Source organism: Dioscorea cayenensis, chromosome 19 (assembly GCF_009730915.1).
Source record: "Dioscorea cayenensis subsp. rotundata cultivar TDr96_F1 chromosome 19, TDr96_F1_v2_PseudoChromosome.rev07_lg8_w22 25.fasta, whole genome shotgun sequence".
NCBI classification, from domain to species: Eukaryota; Viridiplantae; Streptophyta; class Magnoliopsida; order Dioscoreales; family Dioscoreaceae; genus Dioscorea; species Dioscorea cayenensis.
The window spans coordinates 184,271-204,344 of NC_052489.1; the positions used below are offsets into that span (position 1 = coordinate 184,271).

The 20,074-nt window shown below is 35.8% G+C and overlaps 2 protein-coding genes across 2 annotated transcripts; both read left to right on the forward strand.

The window, feature by feature from the left end:
- Window positions 1-736: 736 nt before the first annotated feature.
- Window positions 737-4,456, forward strand: LOC120250515 (rhomboid-like protein 20). The gene is made up of 8 exons (XM_039259335.1): window positions 737-875; window positions 959-1,050; window positions 1,247-1,387; window positions 1,635-1,701; window positions 2,177-2,328; window positions 2,419-2,520; window positions 2,998-3,120; window positions 3,990-4,456. Exons 1-8 carry the CDS (start codon window positions 851-853, stop codon window positions 4,158-4,160), a joined length of 873 nt encoding a protein of 290 aa, XP_039115269.1. The 5' UTR covers window positions 737-850; the 3' UTR covers window positions 4,161-4,456.
- A 625-nt stretch (window positions 4,457-5,081) lies between these two features.
- On the forward strand, window positions 5,082-19,426 carry LOC120249261 (protein FORGETTER 1). Its single transcript, XM_039257769.1, has 32 exons — window positions 5,082-5,736; window positions 6,629-6,694; window positions 6,852-7,025; window positions 7,130-7,260; window positions 7,441-7,517; window positions 8,011-8,192; window positions 8,352-8,429; window positions 8,972-9,104; window positions 9,502-9,562; window positions 9,643-9,724; window positions 10,107-10,235; window positions 10,348-10,491; window positions 10,655-10,754; window positions 10,831-10,962; window positions 11,605-11,675; window positions 11,757-11,929; window positions 12,015-12,108; window positions 13,176-13,273; window positions 13,348-13,483; window positions 13,616-13,722; window positions 15,568-15,663; window positions 15,754-15,841; window positions 15,909-16,029; window positions 16,577-16,688; window positions 16,773-16,896; window positions 16,961-17,038; window positions 17,132-17,250; window positions 17,547-17,600; window positions 17,690-17,792; window positions 18,028-18,156; window positions 18,859-18,970; window positions 19,223-19,426. The coding sequence occupies exons 1-32, from the start codon at window positions 5,314-5,316 to the stop codon at window positions 19,252-19,254; spliced, it is 3,759 nt and encodes a 1,252-aa protein (XP_039113703.1). The 5' UTR covers window positions 5,082-5,313; the 3' UTR covers window positions 19,255-19,426.
- Window positions 19,427-20,074: the final 648 nt, after the last annotated feature.

Sequence of the window (20,074 nt, forward strand, 5' to 3'; positions counted from 1 at the left end):
GATGATGATGAAACAGCAGGAGGAGGAGATATTCTTGCAAGCCATTATTGATCTTCTCTCATATCATTTCTCAACACCAAGTGTGTTGATCATTTGATTATAATTTCTCAAGTAGTGGTAGTAGTAGTGGCAGTGGTGGTGGTCGTCGTCGTACCAAGTGCATGTGATCCCTAGAGGAGAAACAGAGCTGACATTAATGGCTTGGTGGTGGGATAATGGGGGCAAAGATGACAATTTGGTCAAAATGAGATGCATAGAGTCCACTGCTACAAGGATTAAACTATTTCTTTTGTAGCAGGCTTTGTTGGAAACTTCTCCTTAGTTTAGTTTGGATGCTAAATATACAACTTGAGAGAGAGAAACAGCAACTAGCTCTTGCTTTTCTTCTTCTTCTTCTTCTTCTTCTTCTTCATTCATGTGCAAACAATCATTTATATAGTTGAGAAAAGAAATTTTATTAATATTATTATTATTATTTTTTGTATAATATATATATATATATATTATTTATAAATAATATAAATTTGTTATAGTGGAAGTAAATAGGAGAGCATTTCTAAGATTATTCTATAAATGAAGAAAAATATCTAATTTATATATTATATTAATTTATACTACAACTAGCCACATTGTGAGTGAAACATCAATTATTTGTTTTAGCATAATTATTTTATAATTTTAAATATTATAAAAAGAATCAAATTAGTACCCTTTGATTTTTTTAAAAAAATAATTAAATAATTAAATAAATATTTCTCTGTTCTCCCTCACCGACCCTAGTCTCTTTCTCATTCGTGCTTGTTTTGGCAGCGGTGGAGAAGACGAAGCCAAGTCGGTGGTGTCTCGGAGGATGAACGGCGGGCCTTCTGGTTTCCGTAAGCATTGCATTCCTCTCTTGCCCTAATTTTTCAATTTATTACCAAATCCAAGTCTTGCTCTCCATCTCCTTCAATCCTAGACAATGCTCCGGTCACGAGAACCTTTGTTGTCGCCAGCGCGCTCCTCACGGTCCTCTTGAGCCATTCTCTTCGTCTCGGATTATCCTATGAGGTACCTTTCTGTTTCTTTCGATTAGATCTATTCTATTCTGCTTCATTTGTTCAGCTTTCTACTTTCAATCAGTGCTGCTGTTGGCTTGGAAGTCATTATTAAATCAGTGCTTGTGTTTTTCCGTCTACATTTGTTGCCTTTCTTTGAAATTGTTGTTCAAGAGTCCGCTTACTATAAGCCTTTGCTGTGAATGCAGGACATTTTTGAAAAGTTTCGATTTTGGAGGTTAATTGTTTCATCTCTTGCCTTCTCATCTACGCCGGAGTTGATGTTTGGGCTGTATCTGCTCTATTATTTCAGGGTGTTTGAGAGACAGATTGGTTCTAACAAGCATTCGGTAAATTTTGTTGTTTCTTCTTTAACTCTTGGTAAAGGGAAAAAAATCATTACTTTCTAGTGCTTGCTTGAGAAATTATAATCTAGCAATAGTTTTTCTTGCTATTTATTGCTAATTGCGGTGCTTTAGATTTGCTTTGTTACTTTCATTGCACCATTTTAGCTTCTAAAACAAACGGCTGTTGTCTGATGCACTGTGATATGTGTGACCTTAGAAATATTGCTAACTTGTTTCTATGAATTCGCAGGTGTTCATTGTATTCTCTATGATGGTGTCATTATTACTAGAGATGCTTACTTTGACATATCTTCCAGGTATGCCTTTCTAAATAAGACTCTATCATTTTAACTTGTTCTGAACCTTGTTCATCGCTTTTGTCATCGTTTTATCTTCCTAGTGATGTGTTCTGTAATTCATAGCATATTTTATATATACAGTGTCATATTTCTTAAGTATCTTATAACCTTCATTACACTGGATCAATCTCAGTCAGCAAAGACCACCTGTTAATGTTTTGTTGTCTTACATTTTTTTTTTGGATTTAACTGCCAATGGACAAATATTGAGAAAGAGATTGTATTAAGTAATTTATTGTTTGTTACTCACAGTTGTTTGCCATGTGATGGTAAATCTCTACTTGAAATAGCTAATCAAATTTTATTGCTTTCTCTGCTGGTAGCTTAGTTCTGTATTCCCTTTTGATTCAGCAGATCTCTCTTGAAGTCTGCTGGTATCACCAAACAAATTCCACTATTTTCTCTAATAATATTCTGCTTTTGATTTCTGCAGATCCGTCTTTAAAGATACTTGTATCTGGACCATACGGACTTATATTTGCCTCTTTTGTGCCTTTCTACTTTGATATTCCTGTTTCATCTCGGTTTACTATATTCAGCTTACAGTTAAGTGACAAGTCATTCATATATTTGGCTGGTCTTCAGGTCAGGCATTGATCAAATCTTTATCTGTTATAGAGTGGTGGTGTTGTACATGTCTACTGCTGCATGTCTTACCTTTGATTTTTTATTCAGCTTCTTTTTTCATCCTGGAAACGGTCTCTTATACCTGGCATATGCGGTGTATTGGCTGGTTCCTTATACCGTCTAAATGCTTTTGGCATACGTAGAGTAAAGGTTAGTGTAACCATCACTATAAATTTACAAACTCCTGTACTTTCTCCTTTGTTTGAACTAATGCCAAACTCTTATACATTGCATGCATGATTTTATTGTCTCGAGCATATTTAAAAATCGGTGATTTCATCTAACCGGAAATTGGCTCCAATCATTAATTCCTAGGAGGAAAGAATTAAGGGTTATTGCTTGGGCAACTTCTGTTGATGATTTACTCTCATAGCAACAGAAAATGCCTTTTGGAGGTAACTTTATTTTGTATGATAGGCACGTTTTAAACATGACATTCTTAGCCAATTCTTTAGTTAAATCCTTGGTGCAATATCGGGCCTACTGGATTGTTTCTTGGGATTCTCTTCAGTAAAATTTGTGCTCTCTGCCTCTCTACACACACACGCACATTTTCTTTTTTAACAGAAAGGATTTATCAACTTCTTTTGCTGAATATGCCTTCCTGAACCATGTGAGTGCTCACAGTTTCCAGATGCTTTTACGGATTCTCTGTCAAGGCTATCATGGCCTTCTGGTAATTCAAGGCAGACTTCATCAAGTGCCAATGTTATAGGAAGCATACCATCTTATCCTGGTCATCAAGTGGAGGTTAGTTATTTGTATCATTTTTTAGTTGCACTTGTTTTGCCACTATTGCTCTTGATTACCAGAGAAAGTATATAATTACAGGCAGTAAAAAAATATTTTCCTTTGTAGTCTCACTTATCATTTTGTTTTTAATGTTGATTACATTGACATTTTGTCTTTTTTAGATGTTCAAGAGCACTACTGCCACCTAAATGGCACCTTCCCGCATGTCAGCTAAAATTAAAAAAAGAAAAAGAAAAAGAAAAATAGCCTATGCTTATCCCCATATCCAGCTTTAATGTTTGATAGGAATTAAAGTTGATAGAAAACAGAAAGATATATTTCAAAAATAAAAGTAACTTATGGAGTTTCTGTTTGAATGAAGGAATGCTGAAAGCGCTTCATGATTTAATTACAGTGAATGAATAGATGTAAAGGGTCTCCACTGATAGAATGGATTTCTGTTTCTATCAAAACTGACTCTGAAGTGCTTGTTTGAATGATACCTGTACAATGAAAGAGCTTGGTATAAGAAATACCCCAGGTCTGTCTCCAGACTGAGATTTAGCTGATTCTGGTGCATGCCTGATGCATGATAGATGTACCACAAGTTGGTTGCTAGCTGATTTGAGATATTTTATAGCTGTTGCATACCATGGTGCACTTGGTCAATCGGAAATTTAAATTTTAAGGAATGACTCCATTGAAGGGATCTAATGTTTTCTTTCTTTTTTCTTATTCATTAGCTATAGAAGTTGGTCGAGCTTGAGATCTAGAGAAACTTCTGCTTTAATTAGAACAAATTTCATCGTGAGAAACTCATTTGGTGGAAAAGCATGTTTAACGAACGTGAACTTATTCTTTATCATTATGTGGACTGAATGATGCAGGGAGACGACTTTTTTCCTACTGGAGTTGCAGTTCAGGAGCCTTTAGAGTCTGCTGTTGCCACACTGGTCTCTATGGGGTTCGACAGCACTTCTGCCAGGCATGCCCTTGTTCAGGCTAGGAGTGACGTCAATGTCGCGACTAATATTCTACTTGAAGCACAAACCCATTAGTATGAGCACCAAAACTTGTCAGCAAGCCGAGCAATTTGATGTAATGTATATATTTCCATAGTAGCGAGTTTGAAAAAGAAAAGATAAATTGTTTCGAAGTGGTCTGTTATAATGATTTCGGAATTAGCAATTGAAACAATGGCTGCACAGCATACAAAATCTTTTCCACCAGTTGATTTCGTAGTTCTAAAATTGCTGGCAATTGTCTGATACTGTTTTTGATAGCTGGAGTTTTTCTCATTCTGTAAGTATGACATGCTTTGAAGAGAAACAGGAATTCTCCATGCTTTGCAAAATGCTTGTACCAAAACATCACGTCACTGGGAATCTGTGAGTAATGTGAGTTATCTTTTCCTCCATAATTGTTTATTAATGTAGAACAGCAATTCTATGTATGAATGAAGTCCATGGCTACTCCTGGAGTTGGTATTTCATTTGAGCAGGACCATCCTTGTTGCAACAGGATAGTTGGTTTCTTTCTTTTTTTTCTACTACTATTACCCTTGGTTTGTCAAAAATGTATGGGATAATTGTAAGAATATAAGATCATAAACTTGATACTAAACAAACCAAATTTACTAAAAGAAGAATTTCTTAGGATAAAACTAGGAAAACCAAAATTATTTGTAATTAACCAATCCATGGGACGGTAAGATAAAGAAAAAAAAAAAATTTCTTAAAATAAGATAAAATGGTTCTCATTAATCTTGCTATCCATTGCTTGTAATTTTGTTGTCTTTAAAAATTTAAACGAGAAATTGTTTAATTAATTAATTGTATAATAATAACATTTCAATGTGAATATACGGATGATGGATGAGTTGCAAAGGCATATGAAGCAGGTCACTCGTAGTAGGTGCCTGCCTAATAAATAGAATTTTTTGTGAAGAGACTTGAATCTATTGTAACTCGTGTCATTAGTCCTTTGGGCGCAACCCCAACCCCAACCCCAACCCAAAAACACCAACACCACCTCCTCGTCCCACTGCAGCAAAGCAAAGCAAGGCCCGCGTGAACAAAGAGCCGGAGATGATGTGACACAACCCGAGGCCGAGAAGAACCACATCGGACAACGCCCTCCCCCTCGCTGCCCTGCCCTCCTCCTTCTCCTTCTCCTTCTTTCCCCTTCTCCCAATTCCAAAACCCCCCCATTATGGGCCAACCCTCCGGCACTCCGCCTCTTCCCGTCCCTCCGCCACCGCCTCCCCCTGGAAGTTGCCAGGTCCGATGCGCGAGGTGCCACTCTATCCTCACTGTGGCACCGGGGATGGTGGAGTTTAGTTGCCCCAAGTGCCAGCTCGCCCAGATGCTCCCGCCGGAGCTTATGATGACTGGCGGACCCCCACGTCGCCCCCCGCCTCAAGCCCAGGGCATCGATCCTTCCAAGATCCAACTCCCTTGCGCCCGATGCAAGGCCATCCTCAACGTCCCTCATGGCCTTAATCGCTTCAATTGCCCCCAGTGCGGTGTTGACCTCGCTGTCGACCTTTCCAAAGTCCAACACTACTTGGCCTCTTCTACCTCCTCCTCCGCCCTCCCTGGCCTCCTTTCCGAGCCCCTTGAGGAAATCAACGAGGTAATTGTCCAGTAACTTGTTCTTTTCATTCATTTACTGCAAATGCGGTGTTTTCATTGGTTTGAAGGGATGCCTTTTGTCTTACCTGCTCTTTTCTGAATGTCAGATGGCCTTTTCTTGATAATTTATTAGTTTATCTTAGACAAATATGTTACAATTGAGATTAGATATTTCTGATGTCCGAGTTAAAGAGCTACTTGACAATGGTTTGAAATGCTTTAAAGGTGCGTAATCACCTTCTCTTCGATTTTATCTATATGTTTGTAAGTTTGGGCTAAAAGGAACCCATTTTCTGCACGCTAAATACTTTTGTAGACAAAATGGTTCTCAAGATAGGAATGCCTACTGCAAAATGGATGAACAAAACATGTTGCCTCTTTTCCAGTTTATTTGGAAATGATTAAGGGTTGAGTAACTTTGTTGAGAGAGATAGGATTATGTATGGTGATTTGAGGAATGCAAGGCTTTCAGATAGTTCTCTACCATGCTTTGAATCTGCAAATGTACCATCAACATTGAGCAGAAATGTGTCACCTAGTTAGATTATGCTGAAAATGCTGTTTACAAATCCATGGTTTACCGCCACTTTGTGTGACTCTATTTGAATGTAACTTATTGTCCATTGAAATATTTGGTACAATTATTATTAGCCAGGGATACACACAGTTTCTTTGCGAGAAATAATCAGCATTAGCTGGACTTTGTTTTTTGTTATAAATGTGCTGACTTGGGTGCTATATGTTGGTTGTCGGAGGTGGGAGTCACATCTATTACATGAACTGCAAGGATATATCTCCTGCTTGTATGAATATTCTTTATCTGCTCATTCTGAAACCTTGATTATTCTTTAGCAACTCATTGTTCATCCCTTAATTTTCTATTTGAATTTTAGGTTGCCATTGATGTGGAGAGAGAAGAAGATGAAGGTGGTACTGCTGGAGAAACCTTTATGGATTATGTAAGTCTTATTTATTTGAATCTTTGTATGAACCTTGTTTTGGTGACAAAGGATCTTTTACTATGGATTTTATTCTCTTGAATTTTTTGCTTGTAACAATATTTGGCTTATGTTGTTGATTTATAGAATATTTTTATTGTCTGTGGACTCATTTCAGCGACCACTGAAGATATCTCTTGGTTATCCTCATCCAGACCCAGTTGTGGAAACATCATCCTTGTCTGCTGTGCAGCCTCCGGAACCAACATATGATCTGAAAATTAAGGACGAATTGGAGAAGTCCAGGGCACTTTCATGTTTGCAGATTGAAACAATAGTTTATGCCTGCCAGGTCACCTTCTTTTACCCGTTTTAAGTTCCTATTACGTGTTTACGGTTTTTGTGCCAGGTTTTACTAAGTAGATGTGACAGTAGCGCAATCATTTTCAATGACAGAGGCATCTTCACAAACTCCAAAGTGGTGCAAGAGCAGGTTTCTTTATTGGTGACGGAGCTGGTGTGGGCAAGGGTCGGACTATTGCTGGACTGATATGGGAAAATTGGCAACATGGGAGGCATAAAGCATTGTGAGTATTTTCAATGGAAAATTCTGCGCACCTCAGTTAAATAACTCATTGTAGATGCCTGAATTTTTTCCATGTTTTCTTATATGAAAATTTGTTCTGTTATTATTATTATCTGTTCATGTTCTATATTCACCTCTTCTCTTTGGCTTGCTTTTGTTTCCTCTGTTGAATATCCTTAAGGTGGATTTCTGTTGGTTCGGACTTGAAGTTTGATGCACGCAGGGATCTAGATGATGTGGGTGCTATGCCTGTGGAAGGTATAGAGCATTGAATCTTAAGGCACATTTAACATGATTTGTTTGCTTGTCGAGTTCTGATTATCTTGTGAAACAGTGCCATCTATGTTTGCTCATCTATTTCTCTAGTGTATGCTACCCACTTCTCCCATGCTAGTATTTTGTATACTTCAGCTTTTTATAGAGTTATAGTTTCCTAAGGTACCTCCATTCTCTTTGTGCACAATTGTTCTGTAAATTGATCCTGATCTGTTATAATACATGAGAAATTTGACTCTACATAATAGAAAAAGGAAGAAAAAAAAAACAAAATAAAAAAAAAGATTCAGAAGTTAAAGTCCTTTTTGTGAGCTTAGTGCGTTACATACTGAATGATAGGTATCATGCCAGTTCTTTAGTATTTTTTTGAGTTTGTTTAAATTGTTCAAAAAGAATTCAGGTATTTATTGACCTACATAGACTTGTACCCAGCATATGCTGATGGATAAATTAGTTTTCACTTCTTTGGATGCAGTGCATGCTTTGAATAAACTCCCTTACTCTAAGCTTGATTCCAAAGCTGTTGGTATCAAAGATGGGGTCCTTTTTCTAACATACAGTAGCCTGATAGCATCGTCCGAGAAGGGACGCTCTCGTTTGCAGCAATTATTGCAATGGTGTGGTTCAAATTTTGATGGTCTTGTGGTGTTTGATGAGGTACTGGAATGCATGATTGTTGTATATTTCTGTTCCTTTTAACTTGGCCATCCTTCCTGTTACCTGCACCTTCTGTGAAACACACCTGGCTGCTCCGTATTGTTTTTTGAATATCTTCTGTGATCCACATCTCTATTAATTTTGCACAATCCATTGCAGTGTCACAAGGCCAAAAATTTGATTCCTGAAGCAGGAAGTCAAGCTACTCGTACTGGTGAAGCAGTCCTTGAGCTCCAGGTGTCTAATACCTGCCATTAAATTTATATTGTACATACTAGATTGTGGATAAATATTTTGCTTTTCTTATTAGCCATGATTTTGTGCATAAATTGATGAAATAATTTTGTCTCTATATAAACATATAAAATTTGCATTGTGTGATATTTTGAAGATTTATTACTAACATTATGCAATATAAACTGAACCTGAAGCTTTCTTTGTGCCATTATTACAAGATGAAATTTCAATTTAAAACCATATCTTAGGTGTAAAAGGCTCCCTCTTAAAATTCGAAATGCCTTTTAGATCTTTTTGAACTTCATTTTTTTTTTTTTTTGGAAATTCAGTGATGGCATCTTATGGTGTTATCTTGTTCAAGTTATATATGCATGTATATTGTTAAACTTCATAAATTTACATTTGAAATCAGAGAAGGTTAAGTCCTTAGAATTAGCTGAAGTTTGTCTAACATTGCTGTTTCTGCTTTAAATTTTGTCCTTGTTTTATCCAATTGCTTGTCTCACTTTGTTACTGTAAAGTATAAGCTTTTCTATTGGCAGGCTCGATTACCTGAAGCCCGAGTTGTTTATTGCTCTGCAACTGGTGCATCTGAGTCACGTAACATGGGTTACATGGTTCGCCTTGGCCTCTGGGGTGCTGGAACGTGTTTCCCTCGATTCCATGACTTCTTAGGTTTGCTTTTTTGGCCAACTCTTTGTACGCTTCCAACTATTTTGTTTTGTGGGTTCAGATTCTTGTGTGTGTGTGTTTGTGTGTAAATTTTTTCAAAGTTGATCCTCTACTAGGATATGGATAGGAACCTACTCATAACATTAAGAACTTTCATTTAAAAATCAATACTGATTATGCTTAATACTATTCATGTTCACCATTATGCCTTAGCATGCTTATTACAACAATGATTCTATCGACATGCATGAAAAATTTAATATGTTTAAGCTTGGGCAACTATGCCAATTTTAAACTGATTTTTTATCTATTTCCTTTTGTCTGTGTCTGGTTATCCTCTCTCTCTCTCTCTCTCTCTCTCTCTCTCTCATTGGACATGGTAATTGGTAAATTTGTGTAGAGGCTCTTGACAAAGGTGGTGTTGGCGCGCTGGAACTTGTTGCAATGGACATGAAGGCAAGGTTAGAGAATGCGTAAATTTGTAGATGCTTACCTTGTGTTTTCTGTTGTTTCTACTATTGAATGTCTTTGCATTGTTTAGGGGGATGTATGTTTGTCGTACTTTAAGCTTTAAAGGTGTAGAATTTGAAGTGATCGAAGCACCGTTGGAAGAGAAAATGAAGGTATACTGCCATATCTTTTGCTGTATAAAGTTCTGTGCGAGATATGTGGGCCTTTACTTCAGCTTTCTACTAGGTGTTGTCATAATTATTCAAATCCTCAACTACAAATGCTTGAGTTGGGTTATGTTCCTTCTCAGAGATGAAGCCACTACGGCTTAATATCCTCTGATTCCATTTGTCAGAGTTGATGTTTGTATGCTGAATTGTTGATCTCATCAATTAGTCTGCATGATTTCAGTGAACTTGTACTAAAATTTGATTCGAAATTTTTGTTATTGCCATGGTTTTTTTATGTTAACTTGATTTGATTGGTTTACTGTGTGGTGCCTGGTTGTGGTGATTTTGATATGTTTTCATTAAAATGTTTTGTATTCATTATTAGGAAATGTATAAGAAGGCAGCAGAATTTTGGGCCGAATTACGTGTTGAACTATTGTCTGCGAGCACATTTCTTTCAGAGGAGAAGCCCAATCCTAATCAGGTGTGGCGGTTATACTGGTCCAGCCACCAGGTATAGTGTTTGTAAATTTCTAGGAATATCATGCTCTGATGCTGCGATGTTTTCATCTCTTATGTGTTATGACGTAGCCTAACTTTTATTTTGATTCTTTTAATTCCCTCAGCGCTTCTTTCGGCACATGTGTATGTCAGCTAAGGTGCCCGCTGCTGTTAGACTAGCTAAGCAGGCATTAGCTGATGGTAAGTGTGTTGTGATTGGCCTTCAGAGTACAGGAGAGGCTCGAACAGAGGAAGCTGTGACAAAATATGTAAGTTTATTCTTTGCATTTGTGCCTCAATCTCTGTTTATGGTTGCATTCTTTGGTTACACTATTCTTGCTGATTTGATCTTTTGCCATCAATAACTGACATTTTAATTACCAGAGCAAATGTGCACCATAAGAAGGTTTTGTTGGTTTGGTCATGATGCAGGGCCTTGAGCTAGATGACTTTGTTTCTGGTCCACGAGAGCTGTTGCTTAAACTTGTGGAGGAAAACTACCCTTTGCCTCCAAAACCTGACCCAGTATCAGGTTGTTCTCAACTCTTATTTTTTGCCATTTCAGAACACCATACTCATTTCCAGTTTTTTATTTTACATGTTCTCAGGTGAAGAAAGTGTTAAAGAACTTCAGCGGAAGAGGCATACAGCAAACCCAGATGTATCGTTTAAAGGAAGAGTGCGAAAGATTGCGAAATGGAATGTTACAAGTGACAGCGAAAATGATCTGGAGTCTCTAAGTGAGTCTATTTTGTTGATCATGATGATAATAGAAGTGGATGACAAATGAGGCAAATTAACTAAGTATTTAGTCTGAACCTTGTTTTTGTAAGACCTGATTTATAAGATTCCTATTTGGTTATAAATCATATTTGGCCTTTGCCTGTAAGCCCTCTTATGATCCCTTTTGCAGATTTGTCAAATTCTTGTTTGGTTGATCTATAATATATACTAAGGGTGGGTGAAAAGGGTTATGGCTGGCAGCTAAAAAATAAATGAAAATGAATTAGGAGGTTGCTGTTACGGTAGTTATATCATTTTAGATTCCGGTGATTATCTATAAGTATACGTACCAAAGTTGATGTAGTTATTGTTTTGGATCCTTATATTGGGTATTAAAGACATCGGCCTTACTGCCTCAGAATATAATACACTTTTGGTAGAACCTTTGATTTAACAATGGTGCTGACAAGAAACTGGTCACTTTTAACAAGAACTCTGAACATAAATGGTCATCCTATGGCGGACCTTAAAATAAATTTCTTCCAATTTTTTAGCCAGACAACTTTATTAGAAATGCATGTGTAGTGCTCAACGTAAAATGTATTTAAAATGGGTGAATGGTGCAGTATATAATTTCAAATTTTATATTATTTATGCAGCTGAGTCTGATCATGATTCATCTGAATCTGATTATGATTTTCAAATCTGTGACATTTGCAATGGTGAAGAGGTAACTCTAGTGTTGGAGTGTTGAATTCTTTGTATTTTCTTTATTTTTTCTATTGTGACTGATTTTTTTATTGATTTTCAGGAGAAGAAGAAGCTACTTCGCTGCACATGTTGTGGACAGTTGGCCCATCCCTCTTGTATAGACCCTCCATTAACAGATGGAGTACCTGCTGATTGGTTATGTTACTCATGTAAAGAAAAGACAGAAGACTACCTGCAGGCAAGAGATGCCTACATAGCTGAGCTTACTAAGAGGTACTCAGAATTTTCATTGCAGTGTCATGATAATGTTTGAGCAATCACTTTCATTGCAGTACAGAGTTAATGGATAAATGATTAGGTACGAGGCAGCTGAAGAACGTAAATTGAAGATATTGGACATTATTCGTGGTTTGGACCTGCCTAACAATCCTCTCGATGATATTATTGATCAGGTTAAATCCTTGTTGTCACTATTGTTTTGTTTTAGCTGTAGTATTTCTCAATTCTTATGTTCCAGAGCAATTTAAGGTAAATACAAGGTATTCATTTTCTTTTTAGTTGTGTTATTACATGCAAAATAGATTTGGAACTCAAAAATCATAAGCTGAAAGTTTGATTCCTATTTTTTATTTCAAAATCCTTCCAAAGAACAAATTTCGTTTGGATAGAATGTGGGGAATGCTTCAACACTTACATGTCATACTATGTTAATTGTCCACTCATTGAAATTTGAATGAAAATGCTTCTTATAGATGTTCTGTTTATTTGGTGCAATATCTTGATTTGAAACATTATGATTAATCATTCAAGATATGTTAGTTTTTTTAGTTTAATCAATTAGAGGGAGAAGAATTCTATATCTTGAAACTAGATGGAGCACAGCTGTTCTTTACCTTTATATTCTACCTTGGTTAATTCTTTCTGTAAAGATCTACAAAATGAATTTCCAAACTAATTAACTCTCCCTGTGCTTTTTACATATTTGGAAGAAATGTCTTCCTTTCATAGTTTCATACTTAGGTTTTGCATGTGATTGCAAATCAGAGGTTGCCTGGTATAGGAAATATTGCAAATGTGGATAGTGATTCATATGATTTAAGTTATTTTGAAATGCTATTTTCATAATAGGATGATTCCTGGTTAACTAGTGGCTATTCTAGTTCTCTTCTTCCTGTAGGTTTGACAAAATTCTAGTACCTATTGTATGCTGCTGTTTTGTCTGTTTAGTTCATTTGCCTTGTGGCTTTTCTGGTGATATTTGTTTACAGTTCACAACTTTATTAGATTACAATTTGACTCCGCATATGCAATGTTTTCTTTTTCTCTTTATTTCTTTTGTAAGCTGAAGTGATGAGTTAACACTGATCAGTGTCTCATCCAAAATTGGTATGATATTTTGTATATACTTTGCTGTTAATATCAGCAGCTTCCTCCATTGTTTTGTAGCCTAGAGGTATCTGATTTACCACTTATCAAATTTTGTATCACCTGAAATTATGCTTCACATGATTACCTGCAGCTGGGAGGCCCAGAAAACGTTGCAGAAATGACTGGCCGACGAGGTATGCTAGTAAGGGCTGCAGGTGGAAAAGGTGTTGTGTATCAAGCTCGAAACACGTGAGCCGTGATTTTATGGACCTTGTTTCTTTATCTGCATTAATTCCATTGACATCAAAGAAACTTTGTTACAGAAAGGATGTTGCCATGGAAATGGTGAACATGCATGAGAAACAATTATTTATGGATGGTAAAAAACTGGTTGCTATCATATCTGAAGCTGGATCTGCTGGTGTCTCACTTCAGGCTGATAGAAGGGCCTCAAATCAGGTATTGCTCTAAGATGACTCTGGCTTTTCAAAAATTGAATTCTTTCATTTTTTGTGAGATTATAGACTTCTGAAAAATATAGCTTCAAAAATTTAATGTTTATTTCTCAACATGTGAACTTTCACATGCCAGAAAAGAAGAGTTCATTTAACTCTTGAACTTCCTTGGAGTGCTGACCGTGCCATACAACAGTTTGGCCGAACTCATCGTTCTAATCAAGCATCTGCTCCTGAATATAGGTAGATTGGTATTCCTTAAGCTCATCTATTTCTCATACATGCTAATTACCCCATCTTTGTTATTTTATCATATACTCTGTAAGACCATTCTTATTGGCTAATTTCTCTCAATTGTAAGTTTAATGGTTTTGTTTGTAAATTCTAAGCTGTTACGATGCTGCAAGAAAACCCCTATCCTTGTAAAAATTGTAGGAAATTTGAAGATTTGAAAGTGTAATTCTCAGATGTCCTGCTATCTCTTAGATCCTCCAATACTATTCAGTTTTGACCATCTGATTTTTCCAGCCAGTCCAACCTACATATGGATGAGATTATCCTTGAATGCCCTGTTTCTACATGTCATTTGCAATATATCTTATATAAGGTGATGTGAAAGCTAATAGAAAAGGCATGTCTGTTTAAGTCATTTGCACATGACTTAAGATTTCCCTTTTACTCAACTGCAATGTCCTAAAATATCTCGTATGTCCATATCTAAAAATTTTTGATAAAAAAATCAAATAACCTTAGAAATTATTTGAAAATAATAAATGCACGTATTTCACATGTCAAATCAATATCTTTTTTATGGTTGAATTTCAAAGATTGATTGGAAAATATATATTTTTTGTTAAGTTAGTTCAATTAAAATTAATCAAAATTTGTATTTGAGACATTGATGAGATTGATTAAATTACTTCATGGACATTAATAACTATAGTATTCATTAAAATGTAATCAATTTGATGTAATATAATTCTATATTTGAAGTAAACTTCACTAAGATTTGTTACAGAATAATTAGCTTAAATTTTTTTAAATTTTTTTATAAATGATAAAAATGTTGATCGTAAAAAAAGTAAATTGCATGCTTGATTAAAGTTTATTATATTTTAGTGTTTGATTTAATGCATAATTAGCGGAAGTATGTTCCATTTGTTATTTGGTATATATTTATGAAGCATAGCTGGTTGAGCTACCCTTTATGTGAAAATATTTACACTATTTAATGTGTTTAATTTTCTCTTATTATATCACATCTCTTCCTAGTGCTGAGGGTACCATTATTCTTTGCTGAAAGGAAGCCGTTTTGGATCCGCACCACATGAAATGCTATATTTATCTTTCTGGCCCTTTTTGGTCTAGAACACCTCATTACAGGTTAATAAACAAAATTTAGAAGAATGCTTATTATTTGATGGTTGAAATAACAGGGGTGTTGTTAACTGTGGTATGGTCAGTTTATTTGGGTCTTAGAGCCCATTGTGAACTGCAATTTACATTATTAGTTAAGAATCTAACCATCATTTTAGTTTTGGTGCTATTTTGTATTCTTTTAATTTTTTTATGATTAAATTTCATTGAATTCAGGAAAATTTGGAAATTTTAGCAAAGCATGAGAAAATGTGGGCATGCTCCATCAAAGATGCTTCAATGGTTTATAATCACGATAGCTATTCACAGTACAATAGTACCTTCTATTACCCTTGATTGCAATATGAGATACTGGAAGGCATAAGGAACTAATAACTAATAATAACATTAGATAAACGAAATACTTAAATGCAAATTATGATCTAGCATAAATGGCTGTTAGAAACATATGTGATGCGCGGACTTTAGTTTATGGTAACCTTCAGTGTTTGTATGGTAATAGTGGAGTTGGATAATAACACCATTTTCCAACAGGTTCATTTGTTGAATGCACTGTATATCATCACTCATGGTTTTCTGAATCAGTTTGTGTAAAAAGTATATCATTCTGAGTTCATGTCATATCCATGATTCTTGGAATTCAATGCCACCACAGTTGGCATGCTTAATTTACTTCTTAAACAGGATGCTTGTTTTTCATTCATAACTCAGGCTTTTGTTCACAAACCTGGGTGGTGAACGCCGCTTTGCGTCAATAGTTGCAAAGAGACTAGAATCCCTAGGTGCCTTAACACAAGGAGATAGAAGGTGAGGTTATTCTGAACTGGATACTTTCTTGGAATATGTATCCTACTTAAATTCGATGCTATTATTCATGTTACCAATTCATCTATACAGGGCTGGGCCATCTCTGAGCGCTTTTAATTATGATAGCTACTTTGGGAAGAAGGCCCTTATGATGATGTATAGGGGGATAATGGAGCAGGTTCAGAATTTGATCTTTGCTCAGAATACTCTTGTTGCAGAGATATGCTCATTTTTTAGTTTTTCAGGACCCTCTGCCAGTTGTCCCACCTGGATGTTCTTCTGAAAATCCAGTTACCATTCAGGAGTTCATCATGAAGGCAAAAGCTGCTCTGGTATCAGTAGGAATCATCAGGGATACAGTTCTTGGCAAGTACTTGTGATGGTCTATTTTTTATTTGTTTAATTTGGAAAAACTTAACTAACATGTATTACATTTTATGTTGTGTGTCACCTTGGTATTTATATAAGGCAGACGACATATGATTTTAATGCTTGATTAAATCAATTGTATAAATTTGATACAACTTATTTGCAAATGCACGTATCTACACTATATCTATTTAGAGCATGGATAAAGATTGATATTTTTCAGCTATTAATTGCACATGACATTAGAATTTGTGCTAGTGGGTTTCAATTTGACGATTTCAGGTTCATGTTGATTTTTCTTAATTGCGCTAGCCTTGATCAGATAGTTTTTACAGGATTCTCCTAACTGTCTTTATCATTTTAAAGCTAAATATTTCATACTGATCCATTAATACGCTTGCACTTAAAAAATGACATCTTAGGAATTTTTTTTTGGCTTTTGGAATTCCTAAGAATATCAGGCACTGGAGGGAGTTTCCTGCTGTCTTCAAAGATTATTCTTTTCTCTGTTTCAAGTCAAAGGATAACATGTGCTTTGACGCAGGCAATGGAAAGGATGCTGGCAAGGTTTCTGGTCGGATAGTGGACTCTGATATGCATGATGTTGGTCGTTTTCTAAATCGTCTTTTAGGGTTGCCTCCTGACATTCAGAACAGGTCTATGATTTGATTTCATGTTCCATAGTTTGGGTAGAAGTTATTGTTTAGAATACTCATTGACATTTCTTTGCCAATTTTCAGACTTTTTGAGCTTTTTATTAGTACTCTCGATGTGCTTGTGGATAATGCACGTAGTGAAGGACAGTTTGACTCTGGAATTGTTGATGTTAAAGCTAACACTATCGAACTGCAGGGACTACCAAAGGTACTATCATCAAGATTATTTATTAATAAAAATTCATTTACGTACTTGTATATTGCATCTGCAGACGGTCCATGTCGATGAATTGTCTGGTGCTTCCACTGTATTGTTCACCTTTACTGTCAATCGTGGGATCACCTGGGAGGTAGAAATTCCTACAAAATATACTTTTTTCTTCAATCCATATTTGTTAAGTACTCCCAAGATCAATAATGATTTCTATATTTGACCATTATAGTTTGCTAAAGACTTACTTGATGAGAAGCAAAAGGGTGGACTTAGTTGCAATCCAGATGGTTTTTATGAGTCCAAGAGGGAATGGATGGGAAGGAGACACTTTATTTTAGCATTTGAAGGGTAGGCGGTCTTTTTTCATACCTTTTACCTTCTCTCTCTCTCTCTCTCTCTCTCTCTCTCTCTCTCTCTCTCTCTTTTCTTTTCTTTTTCTTTTTTTTTTTATAAATACCATTGTTTGGCTTTACCATGATTTGGGATCCTCATTATGCTCTCATAATATGATACTAGACAGATATTTACATGTTACTTTAATATGAGAACTTTTGAATAAGCATTTTTGTTCAGTTTGATTTGCTGTTATATCTCCAAATGTTGGTGGGAAAATTAATCTGCTTTTCTTCTATTTTTCCTCACAGTTCAACTCCAGGAGTTTTCAAAATATTTCGGCCTGCTGTTGGTGAAGCACTAAGGTAGAAAGAATGGTGATCATACTTTTTACCCCCTTCAAGATTCTTCATTTTAAAAGTCAAGTCTCATGACCCTATTTCCTTCTCTCCAGGGAAATGCCTTTGGCTGAGTTGAAAAGCAAGTACAGGAAGGTTTCTTCAATAGAGAAAGCTAGTAAAGGCTGGGAAGATGAATATGATGTTTCATCTAAACAGGTGCTTGTCTTATTTATTGTTTATTTGTTGCAGTTTATGTAGCTTTTAAAAACTCCATTAGTCACTTCCTTGCTATTACTTGTTTATCGGATTAAAGTGCATCGCCAGGTCAAAGTTTTTGAGCTAATTTGTTCCTCCTTTTTTGTCTGAAGTTATGCTTAAATTGATTAGATCACCGTTTAATTAGAACTATACTCTTATTGCCATTATACAACTTTTTGTATTCATATTGTAGTGTATGCATGGCCCAAAATGCAAAGTTGGCAGCTATTGTACAGTAGGGAGAAGATTACAAGAGGTGAATGTTTTGGGTGGACTTATTTTTCCTGTGTGGGGAGCTATCGAAAAGGCCCTTTCTAAGCAGGTACCTGTTTCTGCTTCTGGTACATTGGCTTTTCTTCGTCATCACTATTTCTGCACTGTTATTTTCTTCTATTCATATCTTTGGTTTTCAGCTGCTTCAAATTTCTACAGCTTTTTCTATTCTCTTACACAAGTTCTTGACATTTTCTTTAGATCATCAAATTGGTTCTTAATGCTTTTGGAATATTAGTGTGAAAGGATCAACTAACTTTTAGTGGAAGCAATATGTTTATACTTCAGTGTGAGATTGCTCTTATGTTTGATCATTTTAAGTGGCTAAATTCTACTTACTTTCAGTTGGTTGATTAGCGGACTTAATTCTTAGTCCTTTTTGTTGGGCAAATCCATTAATCTTTATGGCTTTCCCCAACTTTAGTCATTAAGTCTTTTAAAGGAGTATTTTCAATTTGGTATTTTACTGGTTGTACTGCTCATAATAAGCAGAACATCATTAATTGAAAAATCAACTTGGTTTAACAGTTTTTGGGAAAAATTGGTATCCCATCAGGGGTATGGCATGCCTTTTCTTTTTATTGTTTCTTTTCCTTTGCTTTTGTGGCTAAATGCTTGCTAGTGCATGATTAATTCGAGTAAAATTTGGGTATACCTGTAATTGAGATGCAAAATTTCATTTTCTTTACCCTACTGATATTGTTGGCCATATCAAAGCACATGCCAATTAAGTGTTTTAAATTTCTTACAGGCTCGTCAAAGCCATAAGAGGATACGTGTTGTGCGCCTAGAGACAACAAGTGATCATCAGCGGATTGTTGGGCTTCTTATTCCAAATGCAGCTGTTGAGTCCGTGCTGCAAGGTGTGTTCAACTCAACTATATTTGAGTCCACAATCTTGAGCTTTTGCAACTTTTATTTATTTTATTTTATTTATTTATTTATTTATTTTGCAAATAAATAAAATCCATTTTCCCCATGATTTCATTATTTCCCTTAGAGATGGTATCAATCTTTCATGTGAATTAACAATCTTGGTTGGTTTGCTTCATACATGAAATTCATCTTGTTGATTTCACATGCTCACTGCTATAGCTTTTGTTTTCATGTGCCAGATTTATCATGGATTCACCAGATTGATGATTGACATGCACAGCAGAATCCATAGTTCAATTTATTCTGATCAAGTTTTGAAATGACTAGAGGAAAAAAAAACTACAAATATAACTAGCGCAATCCAGCTGTGTCCCTGCGCATTTTGTCACTGAGATCCAGCATTACTGGAAGTCAAGTTACCCTTCCCTTAAGAGCTTCAGTTGTGTCTTGGGAGAAGGGGGGAGGGGGGCCCCTTCAAAGCCGAGGAGGGTTACTTAACAGTTAACGTATTGCCCTGTAATATTTGAGAGCTTACCACCGTGTAAGAAGTTAGTACCACCAATTCATCACCAGCCTTAGCGAGCGGAATAGGCGGTGCTGGGCAGGCCAATATTCTTCAGAAGCCTGTGGTTCGGGCATTGAGGGGGTTACTGATTACTTTGATCATAGCACTCCCTGTTTTGTATGTAGTATCACCTCAACAAATACTCTTTTTAATTTTTCTGTATATTGGTGTTCATGCCTCGATCAATTACGAGTAAGTTTTACCAGCTCCAACTTATTTTTCAAAAGATCTTTTATGGTAGTAATTTTTATATATATATATATATATATAGCTCTTTTTCAGATGTCCCATCTCATCCAATTATGTAAACTTGACTCTATTTTTGTGTTTCATTGAAACAATCTTATCTGTTAGTTTCCACTTTCCACCACCTTGTGGACCAACAATCTTTTAATTAAATCAAGAATTATTTTAAATAACTACAGACAAAATAAATTAAGAGTTCTGTTTCTTTTTTTGCTTACAGGGCTAAACATATTTATATAGTACTAGAAATGAGGGGGCAAGGATATTGTGTTTTTTTTTT